The sequence below is a fragment of the Crocodylus porosus genome, unplaced genomic scaffold (assembly GCF_001723895.1).
Source record: "Crocodylus porosus isolate Cpor-Errol unplaced genomic scaffold, CroPor_comp1, whole genome shotgun sequence".
NCBI lineage: Eukaryota > Metazoa > Chordata > Crocodylia > Crocodylidae > Crocodylus > Crocodylus porosus.
The window spans coordinates 561,735-581,393 of record NW_017728927.1 but is presented as its reverse complement, the minus strand read 5'-3'; the positions used below and the strand labels follow the sequence as shown (position 1 = coordinate 581,393).

The 19,659-nt window shown below is 40.8% G+C and overlaps 1 protein-coding gene across 2 annotated transcripts in view; it reads left to right on the top strand.

Annotated features, from left to right (window-relative positions):
- The window catches only part of CYTH3 (cytohesin 3), a 92,670-nt gene that overhangs the window by 71,300 nt on the left and 1,711 nt on the right, over positions 1 to 19,659 (top strand). Inside the window, exons 6-12 of one of the 2 annotated variants that reach the window (XM_019542219.1) lie at positions 54 to 134; positions 2,920 to 3,032; positions 5,805 to 5,953; positions 6,672 to 6,783; positions 17,899 to 17,975; positions 18,064 to 18,135; positions 18,263 to 18,417. In XM_019542219.1, coding sequence (XP_019397764.1) covers positions 54 to 134; positions 2,920 to 3,032; positions 5,805 to 5,953; positions 6,672 to 6,783; positions 17,899 to 17,975; positions 18,064 to 18,135; positions 18,263 to 18,417 — 759 coding nt within the window. The remainder of the gene's footprint in view (positions 1 to 53; positions 135 to 2,919; positions 3,033 to 5,804; positions 5,954 to 6,671; positions 6,784 to 17,898; positions 17,976 to 18,063; positions 18,136 to 18,262; positions 18,418 to 19,659) is intronic. The other variant, XM_019542220.1, reaches the window with a different exon arrangement.

Genomic DNA, 19,659 nt, shown 5'->3' with positions numbered 1-19,659 from the left:
TTGCAATTTGGGATTATAATTCTCTGTTATCACTTTGTGTGTCTCTCTTATAGAGATGAATTTAATATTAAAGTTCTTCAGGCTTTTGTTGAACTCCATGAGTTCGCTGATCTCAATCTTGTACAAGCCTTAAGGTAAGTGCGTTCTTTTTTTTTTGTTTTTTTGCCTTGGGTAAATGTTTAATTTGGTAAAAGTAATTTAGAGTCTGGTGTTGATGATTTAGTCAATCATGTGATCTTTAATTTAGATTATATAATAAAACATATTAAGCTACCACACAAATAATAATGTTTCCCTTCCTTGCTTGTTTACATGTATGCTGCCTTTCAGTTTACTACATTAAATGAATGATTTCATCCAACTCAGAGACAGCTAGAGCCCATCCTCAGTTCTTTATATATTATCTCCTTAAATAAATAGTAGACTTTCAGCTTTTATGCAGGTGGCAGCAGGGGGATAAAATATATAAAGCTTTAATTATTTTGTTACTCTTGTGTAAATCTAGATAATTCTAATGAATAAGGCTGTTTCAGACAGTGCTACCAAACTTGCAGTCACAATAGACTCCCTTTCTACAACAGCTGCTATTTCTGAAATGTTGAATTGTTAGTGTGGCCTTTACACATTGCAGTGCCACTTGGTATAATGTCACAGTAGCTTTGTGCTGACTGAAATTTGGTGATAACTTGAGCTGCCTCAGGATGTGGAGGTTGCCTCTGGATCCTTTGGCTTGCCTGGGATACATTATATTCTTAAAGCCTTCTACCTCTTAACAGCAAAACTAATTCCATGCATTATTTGGTCCTATTGTGATAGCTTCTAACATGCAGCCAGGATTGGGCAGACCAGTCCTGGCTGCTGTACAAATGAAGGAAGAGTCTATTTACAAAGGTGGCAAATTAACTGCAGTTGCAACAATTGCAAATTACACTCAAAGGAAGGTGGCAGAGAGGAAGGTGATGAGAACAGGAACTCACGATCCTGTTGACTAACAATGTTCAGTATTGCTGTACTGTACTAATTCAAAAGTTTAAAAGCATCAGAAAAAATACTTATTTAAAATCATTATCTTTCTATATTATGTTAACATGCTTGGCAGGTTTGTACTCTTTGTTGTTTTTTATACCCCTAATTATGCTTTTAAGTAAATGGATAGCTAGAGTCATGTGTAATACATGTTCCAATTCACAAAAGACTTCAAAATGTGGTTCTAAATTGAAACAAGCACTGAACGCTGTGAAATTCTTCATGAAGGAAAATTCCAAAAAATAGCCAGATTGTTCTTTGATTTCAACTTTGTGTATACATAATATTAAAAAAGTTCAAATGGGATGGGTTTACAGTAAACTGTTCTTAAATTAAATTCCTGAAAAAACAATTTAACTTAAAAAATGTTTCAGTTTTGACATGGCAGTATGTTTCAATAGATCATGCCTGACCACCTGTATTATCACATGCAACAAGTGTTGGATTGATTCAGTTTCTGAGGAGAAATCTTCTATTTCATCCAGTTAAGGAGTGTAGTATGGTAGTCCTTCTGGTCCTTTTGGACTTGAAATCCTGTTCTCTGCTCATTACTACTATGGGGTTGGTTATTTTTTCATGCCCATTCAACTCTTTATTTTCTGAGACTATCATAAAGGGGCCCCTCTGTATTGGAACACCTGTTTACAAAGAATTATTTCAAGACCATTCATTAATTTTATATAACCTACCAAACAGTAATCTGATTAAAAACTTCAGTCACTGTTGTAGGAATGGATTAAAGTCGCTAGACTGGAGGTGAAAGGTTCTTTTTTTTCATTACAAATACCCATAGTCATTGCCTTCCTGCATAAATACTCTTAGTCTCCACTTTGTTATGAATTATCCACAGTTCATTGTCCCTGAAATCCTTCAGGAATATTGTAAAATGAGCAAACAAACAAAAGCTATAATAAAGAAGTGGGCTTTTTGTACCTGATCACTACTTTTTCATCTTATATTTTCTGGTTGTTGATTGTGAACAATTCCATATTTTCTTCCTGTTTATGAAATACAGTTGCTTGTTTGTTCAGCTGGCCCAGCTTCGAAGAATGGAGCCAGAAGCAAGAGGCTATATTGTCTGCCCAGACTTTGCCTCACTGTTAAGAGCTTTGATGATTGCACTTAAGAACATGAATAATATTTTCTAGCTGTCCATGCCAAGGAAAACATGAAAAAATATTTGGTGTTGCCCAGTCCTTGAAAACAACCCTTTTCTGCATTTGTAATCTATAATTCTCTAATTATAGATCAATTTTAATAGTTTTTGTGTAGCAATCTTGTAGCATATTTGGTTCTGCAGTATACCAGAGGGTATCCCTCTTTTATTTATATTTAAAATCTATTTGCAGGTTTTTTCTCACGTTTTCTTTAAGATCTGGGTGTAGTGTTATAGTAAATTGAGCCTTGTCACTCCTTAGGTAGGTAGGTTGGCCTTATTCCAACGCCCTGACTCATATCTGGTTCTAATGAAGATACAGGTGTTTATCAACCCACTATTTAATATGACCTAGAATTATTTTTAACCAAATCCTGTGAAGAATGATTTTTTGAGCAACAAGGAAGCATTCAGTGTAGTTTAGATAGTTTTCCCACGATTTGTAACTTAGTGATCTTCATCTCTTACCTCCATCCTCTGCCAAGATGGAAATGGAAAGAATTGCAGAATGTGAACCACCATATTATTTTGCCTGCATCATATTATTTTGCATGCAGTACTGTTTACTGAGTTGCTGGCCAACCATTTGCATATAATATTTTGTAATTGTTTATAAGTTGTCTTGAGAGATTGGTTTAATACAAGTTCTAATTTTATTTACAAATTAGAGTCTCATTATTACTAATATATGTTTTAAAATCCATTCTAATATTTATACATTTATTTTCCTTTTATAGGCAATTCCTGTGGAGTTTCAGACTTCCAGGAGAGGCTCAAAAAATTGATCGTATGATGGAGGCTTTTGCTTCACGCTATTGCCTTTGTAATCCTGGAGTCTTTCAGTCTACAGGTTAGTCACAAACTTTTATTAGAGAAGAAGAATTATTTTGGATGATATCTGTATTGAACCAACTGCATGGTTGAGCTAGATATATGCAAACTTTCAGGTATTGTAATGCCCTTCCTCAGGCCTCTGTGTTCTAGTCCAGGGACAGAAATGACACATAAACCAGTATAAGTAATCGGAAGCTGTTTCAAATCTTTAATACAATAGAAGTTCAGTGCACGTAAACCACTTTCAAAATGGCTGAAACCGGTTTAAGATAAACCTGGATGGATGTAGTATGAGCCTTCGCTGATTTAGGTTAAAACGGTTTATTGAACTTCTGTCCCAGATCCCCTCCAAATTCAAGTTAATGCACAGTCCCCCAACATCCCAGGATGCTTTGCACCTCCCCCACAAACCCCCCTTGCAGGGTGGGCTGGCTGGCCTTCCTGTCTGCTCAGGGTGGTGTAAGATGTCTGTACCAGCTCAGTAGGGAGGTGTGCTCTAGTGCCCCCCCCTTCTGGCCTGGGCCACTGCAGGCATGTGGCTGCATTTCCAGAATCAAAAGTGAATGTTTTCTCCCTTGCTTATCATCAGTTCAATCTATACAGTTTAGACTACCTTGTGAAGATTGAATCAATTCAGCCTTGGGCTTTCTGACAGTCTCTACTTAGCCCTAATGTCTCTGTCCTTTATCTTTTTTGGTTATCATTTGCTATAGGGCATAGTATCTGTCTGGTTTTACCGTCATACTTGCCATAAGGGTATTTGGTATACTGGATGCTGTCATGGCAACTATGAGGGAGAAACCAAACAAAAACTATGCATTACAATGAATGATCACTAAAAAGAGATAAAGGACAGAGACACCAGAACACAGGCCTGAGGAAGGGTTCTGTGGTATCTAAAAGCTTGTGTATATCTATATTAAATAGGCAGATGGTCCAGCAAAAGTTATCATCCAAAAGGAATTCTTGCCTTTGGCATATTTCCTATACCAGGGCAACAACACCATCTCAACACTACTAAATCTATTAGAGTTGTTTTTATTGTATTATTTGTTAGATCACATGTTAAACTATGTTTTATTCAGAGAGAAGAATGTCAACTAGGAAACCCATTGCAACACAGCATGTGAAATGAGAAATAAGAATGTTTGGAGATTGGAGGAAAAACATAGGGTTAATTCTTTACTTTCATTTTTAGTACCAATTTTACAACAGAAATCTTCCTCTTAGTGTACACGCACCAAGTTTATCTTTTTTGGCTTGTGTAACAGGGAGTCTGCTCGGGGCCAGTCTCACTGTGGTCTGCCCACCTGTTCCTGGGCTAACCACCTGCATTCTCGCCTGCCATGCCTTGTTGTTTATTATGTAATAGATGTTAATTAAGTAGGAGGCTGCTCATTTCCTGTCCCAATGCCAGGGGGCACTATCTGCAGCTCCGTTCCTCCCCTACACCGCAGGCCAAGCCTCAATGATGGCATCTCTATGTTATTATAATCACCGGTCCTCCACACTGGGCCCCAGAATCCTTCTGTTTTGAACCCTGCCTGTATTCCTCTCTTCAGGCGGCCTATTTTGCCTTCATCCTTGGCAAACATAGCTCCCTGAGCTGCTTCCCCCTCATAGGTGTGGTCCCCCCCCGGGACCTTTGGCTATTAGGCCTGGCCCACCTGCAGGCCAGTCGGAACCCCAGGCCCTCAGCTCTTGGGCAGTCCTTGCGGTGGGCCCCCAGCCCTTTGACCCTTCTGGTCCTGGCCCCAGCATTGACCAGTTGGGGGAAATGTCAGACAGGCTCATGAGTCCACAGACTCACACTCTTCTTCCTGGCATCCACCTTTCAGACCCTCCAAACAAGGGGTAACACACCCAGTTGTGGGGGCTAGGGGTTAAGGCACCCCAACCCACCTTTCAGCAGGGTGGTAACTGGCCTGGCATTTCCTGGGGGCTCCCGCGCCACTGAGAGCCCCACCAGGCCACCCATTCCCAGCAGGGTGCAGTTTTAGGTCATACCCAGGACCAGGAGCCTCCTTACCATCCCCTACAGCTCCTCCCTTACCTCCAGATGGTACTAGCAGCCCTCCAGCTAGGCAACATTGCTGCCTGGCCTCCAGCAGCAGAACTGCCCTGTTTATATGGGCAGCCCCAGATTCAAAATGGCTGCCCTCATCAGGCACCAGGCAGCTGCCAGCTCCAGGCCCTTGAAGTGGCAGGCACACAGTGCCCTGCCACAGCTTGCCACCTGTAAACATTTTAATCCAGGTGGTTTCTTGAAAGTGTCAAGAAATGATGAGCCTGTGTCACTAGCCAGTACTTTAAAAAAATGTTCACAACCTGTTTTAGAGAGGCTTTTATTTCTTTACCTGGGGTTTTCAGAGGGAGCTTTTTAGCTGCTTTGACTTCCAGAGAGTTTTTCATTGAAAAAGTCTTCTGTAGAATCTGTGGAATCTAAAATCTGACAAAGCCTACTGTAGATGAGCTCCTCTCCAAAGACCTTCCAGGAAGAAGGTACTAAATATTTTTCATTATGAAATATTGCATTTTTTAAAATGCTGATCTGAGAGATATTCAAAAGTTTTACCTCTGTTGGCTTGTCATCTAGGTCTTTAGGTATTTTTTTCCTTTTTAGGGTTTACATACTTCTTACATCAAAACCTGAGATTTCTTCTGTGTAGATTTTTGGGGGTTTGGCCACATACATCTCTTCCTTTGCTATTCAAAATGATATACACTGGGAAATTACCAGTGTAGCACAATTCACAGAGCAACTATTCCTGTCATTGTCTTATTTCAGATACATGCTATGTGCTATCATTTGCTATCATTATGTTAAATACCAGTCTGCACAACCATAATGTAAGAGATAAACCAACAGTGGAAAGGTTTATATCTATGAATCGTGGCATTAATGAAGGAGGAGACCTTCCAGAAGAATTGCTACGGGTAAGTTGCATTAAGGTGACTAAGTGTTGATTTACCATTTTGACTTGCAGCTGAAAAGCAAGTGCAACATTCTCTGATTGGTTTGTCCAGGACAGTATCAAGATTATTTTGTGGGGTGCTGCCCAGAGTCATAGGTTTGTAGTTTACTCTCTCACTTGAGACTTGAGAGGGAGAAGAACTTGATGTCACTTACAAGTAACTTCTTTGACGTCTTAAAAAATACTGATTCTTCCGCAACAGCATCTTTTTTCTATTTGATATGAAGTTAAACATGGGTAAAAATAGGAAGGGGGAAAACCAGTGAAAAGGAATGTAACAGTGAAGTTCTATTGAAAAATTATCTCTGTACCATGTAGTGATAAAGTCTACTATTTTTCAAAAGACAAATTCCATCTGTAAAACTTGTGCCAAACAAAGAATTGTTTGAAAGTCTGAAAACTCTGTAAATAGGAGTGCCAGACTTTATAAGGAAAGCTATTTCTGTATTGTGAAATACATATTAAATATTGAGAGGGACGCCTATTTACAAAAAACTCTATTTTTAATTATTATATTTGTCAACTTGTAGCGAACACATAGAGGATGAGTGGATCCATTTTCTATGGTTTATAGTCTGGGTTTTTTAACATCCACAGTCTGAGAAGTGGTAACAGAATCTCTTGGAAGCATTGGCGCTAGTATGTTTGCATTACTGCACTTATTTTCTCCTTCATTTCAGAATTTGTATGAAAGTATTAAAAACGAGCCATTTAAAATTCCAGAGGATGATGGGAATGACCTGACGCACACATTTTTCAATCCAGATAGAGAAGGTTGGCTGCTGAAATTAGGTTAGTACAAAAGCAACTTTCCCAATACCTTGCTTTGTGTATCAGTGGTATGTTTGCTTCCCTAACTGCTTTGCTGTAGGTGTAATAGGATTAAATTATATTAATTCCTATCTAAAAAAAAAATCTAAAAAGTAGTAACTCTTTTACACAGCTTTGTGGAGTTACTTCTTGTTTTATACCCCAGAATTAGCTAGGTTGTCACTCAAATTTTGGAGTGGAGTTTGATTTCTTATATTTGAATCTGAAACCTCAGTAGCAGAGAGGAAGCTCTTTTTACTATTCACAAATGCCAGTGACTGATAAATTACAATTAAGTCCATAAAACTATTCCAGAAAACTGTGTGATAGTTTAAACTTAGTTTTCTGTGCAAAAAACAGTGCTTTTATCTTCAAATAGGTATTTTTGTATGTCTTTATTTTTCCATATTATTTGTGAGTTTCTGTTGGTTTGGTTTTGGCTATGATTTTTAATGAGTGGTTTAAATGTGCCTTCTTGTTTTCCTTATGGCCTATGACCTATCACCTTTCTGTTCTGTGACTGGCTGTCTCTGCTTATTCTGCATTAGGAGGTATGTACCTGATGGCTTTCCAGCCTCCTTGTTCAGTTGCTCATTCTTTTTTTCATTTTTCCTCCTCTTTCTGTTTATTTTCTAAACCCGTTTAGTTTATTGTAGTGCTGTACTTTTTCACTTAAGGTCACTAACTTTATTCTCAGTGGGACTCTGCGCACACACACAAAACCAGGAGTTTAGGCATTCACTCATTCCAAATGTCTTTTGTAAAAGAAGAAAATGTTCTTTTGTAAAGCAGTAAAATGAAGGCTGGCATTCTCCCCATGCACTGAGGTGCACAGTGAGAAGGGAGCTTTCTTGCAGTGAAGAGGAACAGTTATCTTGCACTAATAACATACATTCTGTAGCATGTTTTGTTCCTTGTCCGTAAAGTTCATCTCAGTATGTTGAAAGGCTTATTTTAAACAAAACTTTTTACATTTGAAGCATACATTGCCAAACGACTAGCTGTTCTATATTCATTTTCCTGTGGAGTTTTTATTGTTAGTTTATTTTAGCTACATATAAAAACACCCCAAGAGTTTAGGGTCCCAGATCCTTTGGCACTTTGTAGTGTGCTGGTGCTGAAGTACAGACTGCTCAGCCTCTTGTTTATGGACCTCTTTGAAGTTGATGCGACTTGCTTATCCATCGGGCTTAGTGAGATAGCTAGCAAAGGGTGGGGGGAGGGAGTTGTGTTTTGAACAGGTGTCAAAACTTGGTTCTAACTTTTATTTAAAACATTGATTTAAAGACCAATATTCGCTGCCATTTCAGATCTAGATTCTGGCTCTGCTCATGTGCAGAGAACCTTGCTTTGTATATAAACAGAACCACATTTGAGAGAAGAAAGCAAAGGGTGACTTAAGGAGCAGCCAGCAGCACTAGACACAGCTCTGACTGCTTGCAGACGGTAAAAAAAACTCCCAAAAGACTGTGCTTTATTTAAACTTGGTGCACTCCCGCGCTGAGCCCAGCACATGCCCAGAAGAGACAGCAGGTTACTTGGACTCGGCTTGCCTAATGTCTGTATAGATTGAGTGCTTTGGTGAGGCTTTTTTGGTGCTCTTATCTAAGCTGATTGACTCAGCTTTAGATAAAAGTGCCAAAAAGCCCTGCTGAAGTGCTCAATCTACACAGATGCTGTGGAGCGAGGTCAAGGTAACGAGCTGTTTCTTCTGGTAAAGTGTGGTTTGGTTTGTTTTGTTTTTTTTAATGTCTGCAAACAGCCATTGAGTGATGTGTGTTGGAAGCAGAGCTTCATTCCCACCCTGTCTATACCAACTGGAAACTGAGGCTAGCACATACATATTGTACCCTGGGAGAGGGTATAGCAGTTGTAGCTACTGCAGGTGTCCTCCATATTTTTTGTGCACTGTAGGCAGAATGCTTCCAGGTATAACACCTGGTATAGCCTTATCACACGATGTATTAATATTAGTTTTGAAATCTTTTGAACTGATTGGTTGATGGTGCCATGTTAATCTGAACAGGCCCTGAGATAGCCCTGTTAGTTTGAAGTCATGCAGAAGGCAGGATGGCATTTTAGGCTGCATCCTTGTAGCAAAAAAAAGCACTCTTTTCTGCTGCAAGTGCATGTCCCTGCACATCTGGTTAGAGACTAATTGGTTCAGAGAGGCATGAGCTTTCATAGGCAACAACCTACTTTGTCAGATGCTTTGTCAGATACGTCCTCAAAGTATACTGGAGTCTTCAGAAGCTCATACCACTCTGAATCTCAGTGATGTCCATTAGCCACTACTCACCCATTTGTTTGATTTCTGTGTTAGCAATTGTCAATTGAAGAGAAATGAAAATGGTCCCAAGTTGTCTGGCAATGCTGATATAACATGTTCTTGGTGTCTTTGGGCTATGTGCCTTTTAGTTGTGTGACAGGGTTGTTAGTGTAGTTTTAGGACTAGATTAGACAAGCACTTGTATAGGGTGTTTTGGATAGGGATGTGCCTACCTTGAGCAAGAGGTTGGATTAGATAACATCCTGCGAGATCCCTTCCAGCCCTGCTTTTCTATAATACTATGATTTTCTGATATATTAAGTATTTGGATGATCCCGTCAAGACAGTAGGGAGTCACATCGTGCAGTGCAGTGAAAAAAAAACCATCAGTGAGAGTGCTAATTTAGAGCCTGGTACTTCTAGGTACTAAGCAATGAAGTCTGTAGGAGTTGAAGGCGTTAAACACCTTTTGGTAGTGTACCCTTAGAACGCAGGGCAGGGAGGTTGTCTCCATTACTTCAGCTGCAGATTCTATAAACACAGTAAAATCCTCAGATACCCTCTTTGTCTTCCCAGCTAAAAAAAGCAAAGCCTCTTCCTGTTCATGCTTGAGGGCATGAACTAGTTTAACAGGCATGGTATTCATAAATGACAGAATTTGAAAGAGGACTTTTCAGTTAATGTATATTATTATTTTAACAGCATGTGATATTGTCCACCTCAGCTGAAAAGATTTTTTTAGGACAAGGAAATCCAGAAAGTAGAAATATTTCACAGAACATAAAACTGCTTTTTCCTAATAAGATTGTTACACAACTAATTATTTTAAATGATTTATTATATCTTAATATTTTCTATGGAGATTGTAAAATTTAAAATTTGAGACTATTTTAGATCTCAAATAGATGTAAAAACGCACCTGCAGAATATTGGCGTATGTAGTGAGTTTACCTTCAGCAGTTGTGACCCATTTACAATAATTTACAATAATTCCAAGGAACAGACTTTTACAGCAGGATTAGATCTTGCAGAAGATAATCACAGCCTAATCAGTCTGCTCGTGCTGCACTATACACCGTAAGTGCTGTACTTGCTAATTTTGATAAACAGCTAATAAAGGAGATACATTTATCAAAGATAAAAGGAAAAGTAAATACATTGTCTTCAGAATGAAAATAGATTTGGATTTTTAGATGGAGCTAAGTAGTTTGACTTTAAAAATATTTAATTTAAAAAATACCGCCCTGCCAAATACATTGTTTGGAGATGGGACTGAGTATAAGCACATAACAAGCACCATGACCTTTTCTTATCCAAATAACTTTTAGTGGCAAAGGGAAGCTGTGTAGAGGGAGTGCTATAGCATTGATTACAAAAGAAATAGTCAACGAAAGAAGCATGGGAGCTGTGATAAAAGAGGAAAGAAAGGGAATGAAAGAATAAAGATTCCTAAAAGTCAATAAAAGCCTCCAGTTATCTCCAAATGCTCCTTCAGTGGCACGTGGGCTCAGTACAGTGCAGTAGCAACGCATAGGGGGTGCATGGGGGTGCACCCCCTGACAGGCCACGCTCCCCGCTCTGGCAGCGGTCAGGGAAGACAGGCGGGAGGGCCTGTGCCCCCCTTGTGAGCACCGGCTGGGGAGCAGGAGCGTCGCAGCCACTTCCAGGAGTGCCACAGCCACTTTCCAATTGGTGTAGTCAGCCACAGGGGGCCCCCTCCCCCCTGCCCCCACTCACTAATGTGGGAGGGCATGTGCTGGGGGGGGCACATGCCCTCCTGACTAAGGCAGCACCAGTCACCCAGGGTACAGTGTGTTGTACCTTCTCAAGAACTGGTTGTACTGGAGTCCCAGTGGTAAAAGCCTACATTAAACTGAAGGGCACTGCCCTTGAAACACCCACAACAAAAGGGTTAATTGGATAGGGAAATGAAACATCCCAGGAATCTTCCTATGAATCAGACTACAAATATGTAAGGCCTCCTGTTCCTTGGAGGGACTGAGTTTTGTCAGTAAGCACTCTGGGGCAGACAAATGTTTCTGCTAGTTTGTGAGCTGTAGAGGTGTGGATACAGTGACCAATAATAGCTTGATGATTTTTTTTTGTCTTGTTGCCAGGAGGCTTGAATAGCAATAGCAGCATATTAGAGAAAGAGATCCTGACTCCCATTGTTGGAGTAGCATTAACTCACTTTTTGTAGGAAGCGGTGTATTATTAATAAATGAGTGAAGTCTGCCTAAATTTAAATAGGATTTAAACACTGTAACATTCATTAGGATCAAAATATTAAGGGGTTGATTCAAGCAGATAGAAAAAAAGCTCAAGCGATCAGTTATTCTCATATTTGTTTTAAACCTGAAGATGGAAGAGGTATTTTCCAGAAAAGGAGATTAGAGCAGAAGAAAGCCACTGAAGGTATCAAGCTGGTGCTTTTTGTTTTGCTTTTAAATGTGGTGTTTGCCCTTTTCTTCCCTCTTGCACGTAATGCTGCTCTTTTCGGTTGTCTTGCCTGGGGAAAGACGTGTCTTGGTGTGCTTTTTGTAAAGTTTGTCTGCCCCCAAAATGCAAAGGTCTATAAAGTCTGCAGAACATTCTTGTTTGTGGGATTTGCCTGTGGTGCACTGTTCAGAGGTGATTTTGTATTAATAAATAAATCCTGCCAACTCCAAGCATCAGAACTGATGAAAAGAAAAAAACTGCGGCTGTCAGCTGTCCCAAGATTTTGATTGTGGCTAGAAGGGCTGGGAAGTTTGGCCACCTTTGGTGCATGCTGCAAGCAAAGGATCTGTAGCATAGTGAATTTAACCAAATATCACTCATACCAGCTTGAGACATTAGCTTTTGATTTGTGCTGAAGACTTGCATGAGGATTAATAAGGAGCCAGATAAAGGTGTTGGTACAACACCTCCCATTTTAAGAGTTTAAAGCTGGATAATGGACATCTGTGGAGAGCATTCCTGGGGCATTATCCTTTTTTCCAAAATCCTCTCTTGGCAAATAGTTGAATCAATGTCTGGTGCTAAAATTTTACAATCAATGAATTGCAGTTAATGGCTTGAATCTCATACTGTTCTGATTAGGGGGGAAAACAGGTCCTTTGAAACCTGGTATTTTACTAACCAGAAGAAACACATAGCTGTGATCAATAGACGAATTTTAACACATTCAGGGAAGGACCCAAACTTCCTGGCCTACTCTGTACCTGGTATTTGTCCCCCATGGTTCTCCTCAAGAGGATGTTTTTTGTCCTCCACTCCCCTGAATGCAACTAGTGTTTACTGGCCCGTGATACTTTTTCAAATAGATCAGGGTTTTTTTTGAGAATGATATGATTTTAAACTTATGCAGTAATTTTTTTGTTGGGTAAACTTTTTCTTGTGTGTGGAAACCTAAACTTGGCTCAATCACTGTGCACTGCTTTAGCTGTTGAAGCAGCTTCTGAGGCTTTCTAATTCACTGAACTGAAATGGGTTATTCAAAATTATTTGTGAAGTTCATTTTTTTAAATATTCATTTTTGTCACTTTTAATTCCTCTACAACTTCTTGATTGAGTGGCACATAATGCTAAAATTGCTGTACAAACTGCCTAACTTTTTGGTACTTCCTTTGATACATAACTAATTTATCTTGATGCTTTGGTAATATTAAGAACTTTTAAGTTTTTTAAGTTGCTAATAAACACTGCACAACTTTTTGTGCTTCTAGTTCTTAACTCTCTGTTCTTTAAAATTATGGTTTCATATGGTATTTTCCAATCCTCTTCTGACAGATTAATTCCTTTTAAATGTTTTTTTTTGTTGTTTTTCTGGTTTATTTTTTTTAAACTGACAGCCAGAGTGGGACTTAAAGCAGGGATAATCATATCCTTTCTCACCATTGGGAGCCTTAGATATTCAGAACCACAGAGAAAAATGTTTTTGTGCCATAGTTAATCCTTAGCCTGTAATCTGAAGTATGATGTTATGATCAGTATAATCATGCTGACCAGACCCTGCTTTTATAGCCTAGAATGATATCTTCAAATGTACATTGTATGTTGGGTACTGTTGATTGACCTGCTGAACTGAGGAGTGCAAAATACACTCCAGGATTTTCATTATCAAATGGCATAGAAGCTGGCCCATATTGGTAAGTAGGGCTGACCAGGAAATGATTTCTCACCGAGCAATAACTTTCCTATTTTGCACTAGAACAAAAGTTTTATGGGTTTTTGGGTGAGAGAAAAACATACAGTAGTTCAGGGGAGATGTGGGAGATCTAAATTCAAGTCTAAGCACTGCCTGATTTAACTGGGCTCTTGAACCTACATCCTGGGTAGGGTGCCCCAGCTACCCTGGCTGGGCTGTCTATTTGCTTTCCTGCTTCCCATCAGAAATCCCACCGTAGGACTGAGAAAAGTTTCACAACAAAATTTTCATCAAAACTGATACATTCACATCAGAAGTTTCAGTTTTGATGAATTGGTCATTTCCAGCAAAGGATTGATTGTTTGGAAAGGGTCTGATCTGTTCTGTTGTTAAGTAAGTCACTTACTGAATTCCAGATACTATCAGTGCTTTTTAAGCTTGCTGTGCCTGCTTTTGTACAGGCCTTCTTATAAATATGTGGTTCTGATCTTACTTATTCAAATCTAACCTTGTATAACAGTTTATGAATTATCCCTTTGTTCACTGTCTCTGTTAGCGGTAACCAGTTTGTATTTTGAAACACAATGTCTTCCTCTCCATTTTGCCATATCACCATCTGTCCCATAGAATCTCCCTGTGTACTTGGTCTAGACACACAAATATGTAGCTACAGAATACATTCAGTGCTGAACTAATGGAAACTTATATTACATATTATGAAAAATGTTATATGACAAGGAACAGTGAGCTGCAGCTGTTCTCTTAATTTTGTTGTCTTACCTGATGCTTATTCTTGGAGCCACAATTGAGTCAGGCAAAAGCAGATGTCGTTTTTTCCACTACTCAAACTCCTCCTGAGACATGGTCCAACTCTTACCCAAGTCAATGGGAGTCACTAATAAATAATTAATAATTTAAGATTGCTGTTCCCAATGCATATATTAAGCTCACCATACCATTCACTGTGTCATGGTTACTGCATTTTACACTACTTTACTTTCCTGCCTCATTGTTTTATCACTCCCACTTTCTGTCCCACTTCCAGGTTGAGTTTTTCTTAAACTGGGTGTGCGTATGATGGAAATGTAACTTGTTGAGTAAATGCAGACAATGCACTGAATTACCTAATGTAACCAGCCAAAGCGGGATATGACACATAATAATACCCAGTCTAAAACACAAAAATCCAACAGGCTGGTTACATAAAGTTCCCGGATATCCAAGCTATTCCTAGAATTGTTCTCTAGCCAAAGATCTATTTAATGGTAAACAAAAAAGCAGCTTTCTTGAGTAAGGGGGAGCTACAAATAAAACTTAGTCTGTATCCTGGATTTAGTTTTGTGATTACTTTAAGATGATTAGCCCCCTGGGTGATGGTTCATGCGTTAATGAGATTTTTGTGCTCACTGTATTCAGTAATGAGATCAAGGCTATTGAGAATACAAAGTAATGAGATTAAATTGCTGATGAATGGATGATGCACAGGTGATGACATAACCCTGAAATCATTTTAACTTTTGTGGAACTATGTTTGGTTATTACTAAAATGAGAATACATTATCTGCATTTGTCTTTCCTGAAAACTGAGTTTAAAAATAATGCAATTGTGCGGGGGAAAAAACCTCTAGCATAATACAAAAGCTAAAGGGAAGAGGTAATTTAATATGTGCCCTTAGGAGAAAAAGTTCCATACAGTATGACATCAACAATTGTAAGAAAAATGAGGGGTGCACTGATAGAGATTTTTTTGGCCAATACCAAATCCCAATTTTTAACAAGCCATATTAGCCAATACCTGTCTGATTCCGATATGCATCCCAGCAGCATGGAGAGCAGCTGGGTCTAGCTGGTAAGTGCTGTGGGGGAAGGGGTGGGGGAGAGAATGGGCATGGGGGGGCAGATGAAGGCCCCTGCGGTGAGGGAGGGAGTGGGGTTGGGTTGGGGCAGAGGCAGGTGTTTTCCAGCTGGGGTGGGGTGGGGTGTGGGATGGAGTTGCAGCTCATGCAGGGTGCATAGTGGGGGGTGTGACTCTTACTGCTGTGCATACCCTGGAGAGGCGTGTGTCCCCGTATCTGTGCACAGGGTGAGGATGGGCTGCCACTGCGGACTAGGGATGGGGTGGCGCTGGACTCTTCCCGATGCAGGGCTGGGCCAGGCTGCACTGTGGTTGGGAGGTGGTAATGCTGGGGTGGGGGCTACAGTGAATTTTGGGGTGCACAGATATGGGGGCAGATGCTCCCCCACCCCATGCCCTCCCAGGTGTGCACAATGGCTGGATCTGCCCTCCCCTTCCCCACCTGGATGAGCCATGGATCCATCCTGGACTCTGTTCCATCCCAGCTGGCAGCTTCTGCCCCAGCCCCACTCCCTCCCTCACTGCAGGGGACTTGATCTGCCCTCTCCCCACACCCCTTCCCTCCCTTCTCACCCCTTCCCCCAGAACAGACTTACCAGCCGGACCCTGCTGCTCTCCATGCCGCCGAGCTGTGCTGCTGGCCGTGTGCATGCTGTGGCTGTGCGCATGCATGGGGCATTTATTAGCCACATTATCAGCCATATCAGACAAAAAAACTGATTGCTGATACTCTCAATTTTCCTCATAGCGGTGCTCATCTGATATGGGACCGATGTATTGGTGCACCTCTAAGAAAAAATGAGAAAATCCTTATTTATAATATAGCTCTATTATGCTTAACTAACTGAACAAGAAAATTAACCTCACTCAGCTTCATATTATACCAAGAAGTGCTATTTGAAGTTAAAACTGTGGTTCTGTTCTGAAGAACAAGTATAACAGGGTATTGGGAAGTTCTACATTTATCTGGCGCTGCTTCACATATGCTTTGCTTGTAAGTAAAATAATTTGCAGTCAATAATCACATGCCCTCATCTTAAAATCTGAAAGTCAAGTAGGGCTTTTAATGATTCATACATCTTTGTGAGCATGGGATGTCAAATTAGTTATATCCTAGTCTTGCATTGATCTAAATGAGGACAAACTCTTGTTCTACATATGGAACCTTATTAAGAGATCTGTTGATGATCCAGTGCCCTCTTCCAAGTGGTATTGTCTGCACTGCAGATAGGAAGATGGCCCCTATATCCCATATTCTTGTCCATAACCAAAGCAGATATGAAAACACACAGAGGAACAGACCTGTTCCAAAAATACTCTTTTTTAGGGGTGCACTGATAGAGAGTTTGGGGGGCTGATACTGATAGCTGATATTTAAAGAGGCTTGTCGGCCAATACCAATCTGATATCTGATACAGCTGCCATCAGGTGGTAAATCTGGTGTGGTGGAAGGGGAGGGGGAGGGAAGGGGCATGGGGGCACGGATCAAGGCTGCTTGCTTGCATCTTAGGAGAGTGGGGGGGGCATATGCCCCTGGATCTGCTTGGTGCAGTATAGACTGCAGCTGTGGGGTGGAGCTGGAGCCGGAGCTGCGTGGGGCTCTTCTTCGCAAGGACTGGGCTTGGAGTGAGCTCTGGCAGCACTGGGAGGAGGCTGCAGCCACCCCAGATTTTGCTGCAGCTCTGCTCCCAGCCCTGTGCTACCGCTGGCGCAGCCCTGGCTTTCCCCAGTGCTTGGATAGAGGCGGGGCATTCAGCCGGGGCTGCACTGGCTGGTGGCATGGGGCTAGGAGTGGAGCTGCATCAAAATTTGGGGTGGCTGCAGCCTCCCCCCAGTGCCGCCGGAGCCTGCTCTGAGCCCAGCCCCTGGCAAGAAAAGCCCCACACAGCGCCAGCTCTGGCTCCACCCTGCACCTTGCAGATCTGGGGGCACCGCCCCCCTGCCATCCCAGGGTGCAAGCAACGGTGGGAGCTACCACCACCCCATGAGCTGCACCTCTGTCCCACATCTCCCTCTGCCCCAGCTGGGCACCGGCTGCCTCTGCCCTCTCCCTAACCGTAGGAGTGTTGATTTGTCCCCCCATGCCCCTTCCCTCCCCTTCTGACTTACCAGCTGGAGGCAGCTCCCCACGCTGCTGGCTCTGCTCCGTGCTGTGCTGCAGCTACATGCAGCCCAGTCATTTATCAGCCAAATTATTGGCCCTATCGGGCCAATATCCAATTTAGACAATTTTCTTTATATCAGTACCAATCCAATATCAGACCAATGTATCACTGCACCTCTACTGTTTTGACATGTACTTGTAAAATACCAGAGGAGTAGTTGTAAAGAGCATGGCCATAGACTTTTCACTGTGGGTGCTGGAGATGGGCTAAGGAGTAGCAGTCTTATATTGCAGCAGTGGAAATTTAGGTTGGATATTGGGAAGAATGTTCTCCCATGAGGTTGGCTAAGCTTTGAAACAGGCAACCTAGAAGAGACTGGAATCTCCATCCTTGGATGTTTTAAAGAGCAGGTTATACAAACAATTATCTACAATGGTTTAGACAGGGATGATCCTGTCTTGAGCAAGGGACTGGAGTAGATCACCTCCTGAATTTCCTCCCAGACCTACTTTTTATGACTTATTCACAGTATAATTTAACTACTTCTGACCTTCAGTTACGGTAACACTTAAATTCCTTTAACCTTAATTCATCTGTGCCTTATCCATTTTTAACTAAGCATTTAAACCTTATTTTGAAAACCATTAAATATTAAGTAACAAGACTAAATTACTCTTATCCCTCATCCAGAGCCTTGATAAGAAAACAATTTTAATTTAGTGGTGCCTTCTATTTATAGGGGGAAGAGTGAAAACATGGAAACGGAGATGGTTTATTCTGACTGATAATTGCCTGTATTATTTTGAATACACAACAGTAAGTATGTGTGTGTTCTCTCAGAGAGAGAATCTGTAATTTTAGAAAATAACTGAATAATAATGTACTACTTTTTCTATCCTTTTAGGACAAAGAACCTAGAGGAATTATTCCTTTGGAAAACCTTAGCATAAGAGAAGTTGAAGATCCTAGGAAACCAGTAAGGATGTTATTTTTTGCTTCTTTTTAAGGAACATAGTAAATAAGGTCTTTATATGATATCTACTTAGATTAAAGCTCTAATTCCACATTTTAGTTCTTATTTAAAATCATTTCTCTGTCTTCAGAATTGCTTTGAGCTTTATAACCCTAGCCACAAAGGTCAAGTAATTAAAGCCTGTAAAACGGAAGCTGATGGGAGAGTGGTAGAAGGCAACCATGTTGTGTACAGGATATCTGCTCCCACCCCAGAAGAGAAAGAAGAATGGATCAAATCTATTAAGTAAGTTCAAAGTCTCCACTAGCTCTCAGATTTGCTGAAGTGGAAATTGTACATAAATTCCTTTCTGAGTAGCATGTTGAAACATTTTGCTGTACTAACTAACTTTTCTTAAAATGTTTAGACAATGGCTAGGCACAAAGGGTCTTTCTTAAAGATTAATGACTAGCTGCAAGGTATTGCTGGGCCAAGGTGCAGTAACCTCACTAGTGACCAGTCCTAAAGAAATGTCCTGTGTTGCTGCTGTTCTAGGTTTTATGAACTGAACATGAAGATTGGGAAAGTACTACTTTTTCTGCTGAGCAATGATGTTTATTAGCATGTACAAGCCCTTTCATGAATCATATTTTCACCTCCATATTAGGGACTTACTGATGTCCAATGGAAAAATATAAAATTTTTTAAAAAACTATATAAATTATTGAACATTTCTGGCATTTCTTCCCCTTCCCAACTACTAGACACTTGCATTAAAACTGGAACTGTGGAAATGACCAAATCGCAGATGGAATGGATGTGGTTGGCTGAGGGGAGGGTAACTTGCATTTATATCAAAACATACTGAACCAAATTGGTAGCAAGCAAGAGAAACCTTTGTGTACAACCCTCTTACCTCTGCTAAACCATAGACTTAGTGGCATATACATTCAACATGTTCACAGCTTGCCTTTCCCTTAGAGGCTGAAAGCAGGTAGACACTTTTAAGACAGGATTATAGGAACATAGGGCTGGAGGAGCTCTCTCAAGGTCATCTAGTTCAGCTCCCTGCTCAAAGCAGAATCATTCCTGACTAAAACATGCCAGCCAAGTGTCTGTCTAACCTGCTCTAGAAAGCTTCCACAGATAGTGATTTCACAACTTCTTTAGGTAGAAGTAGACTTCTGGAGAGAAAGAACTTTCAAGATAAGAGCACAAACCTTCTTACTAAATTCATATTCCTCTGTTAGCTGAAAACCCCATTGCTGATTTTCTTTTTTTCTTTTCTTTTCTGTTTTGTTTAAATAAGTGTTCCTTTACCATCCTGTTACAGCTATGTACTCTTTCTGGGTATGGACAGACATACCCTTCAATTGCTTTCAAAGGGGGTAGAGGAGCTGTAACTAGCACTGGTCAGGCCGCAGTTGGAGTGCTGCGTCCAGTTCTGGGCGCCGCACTTCAAGAGGGATGTGGACAGCATGGAGAGGGTCCAGAGGAGGCCACTCGCATGATCAGGGGACAGCAGGGCAGGCCCTATGAGGAGAGGCT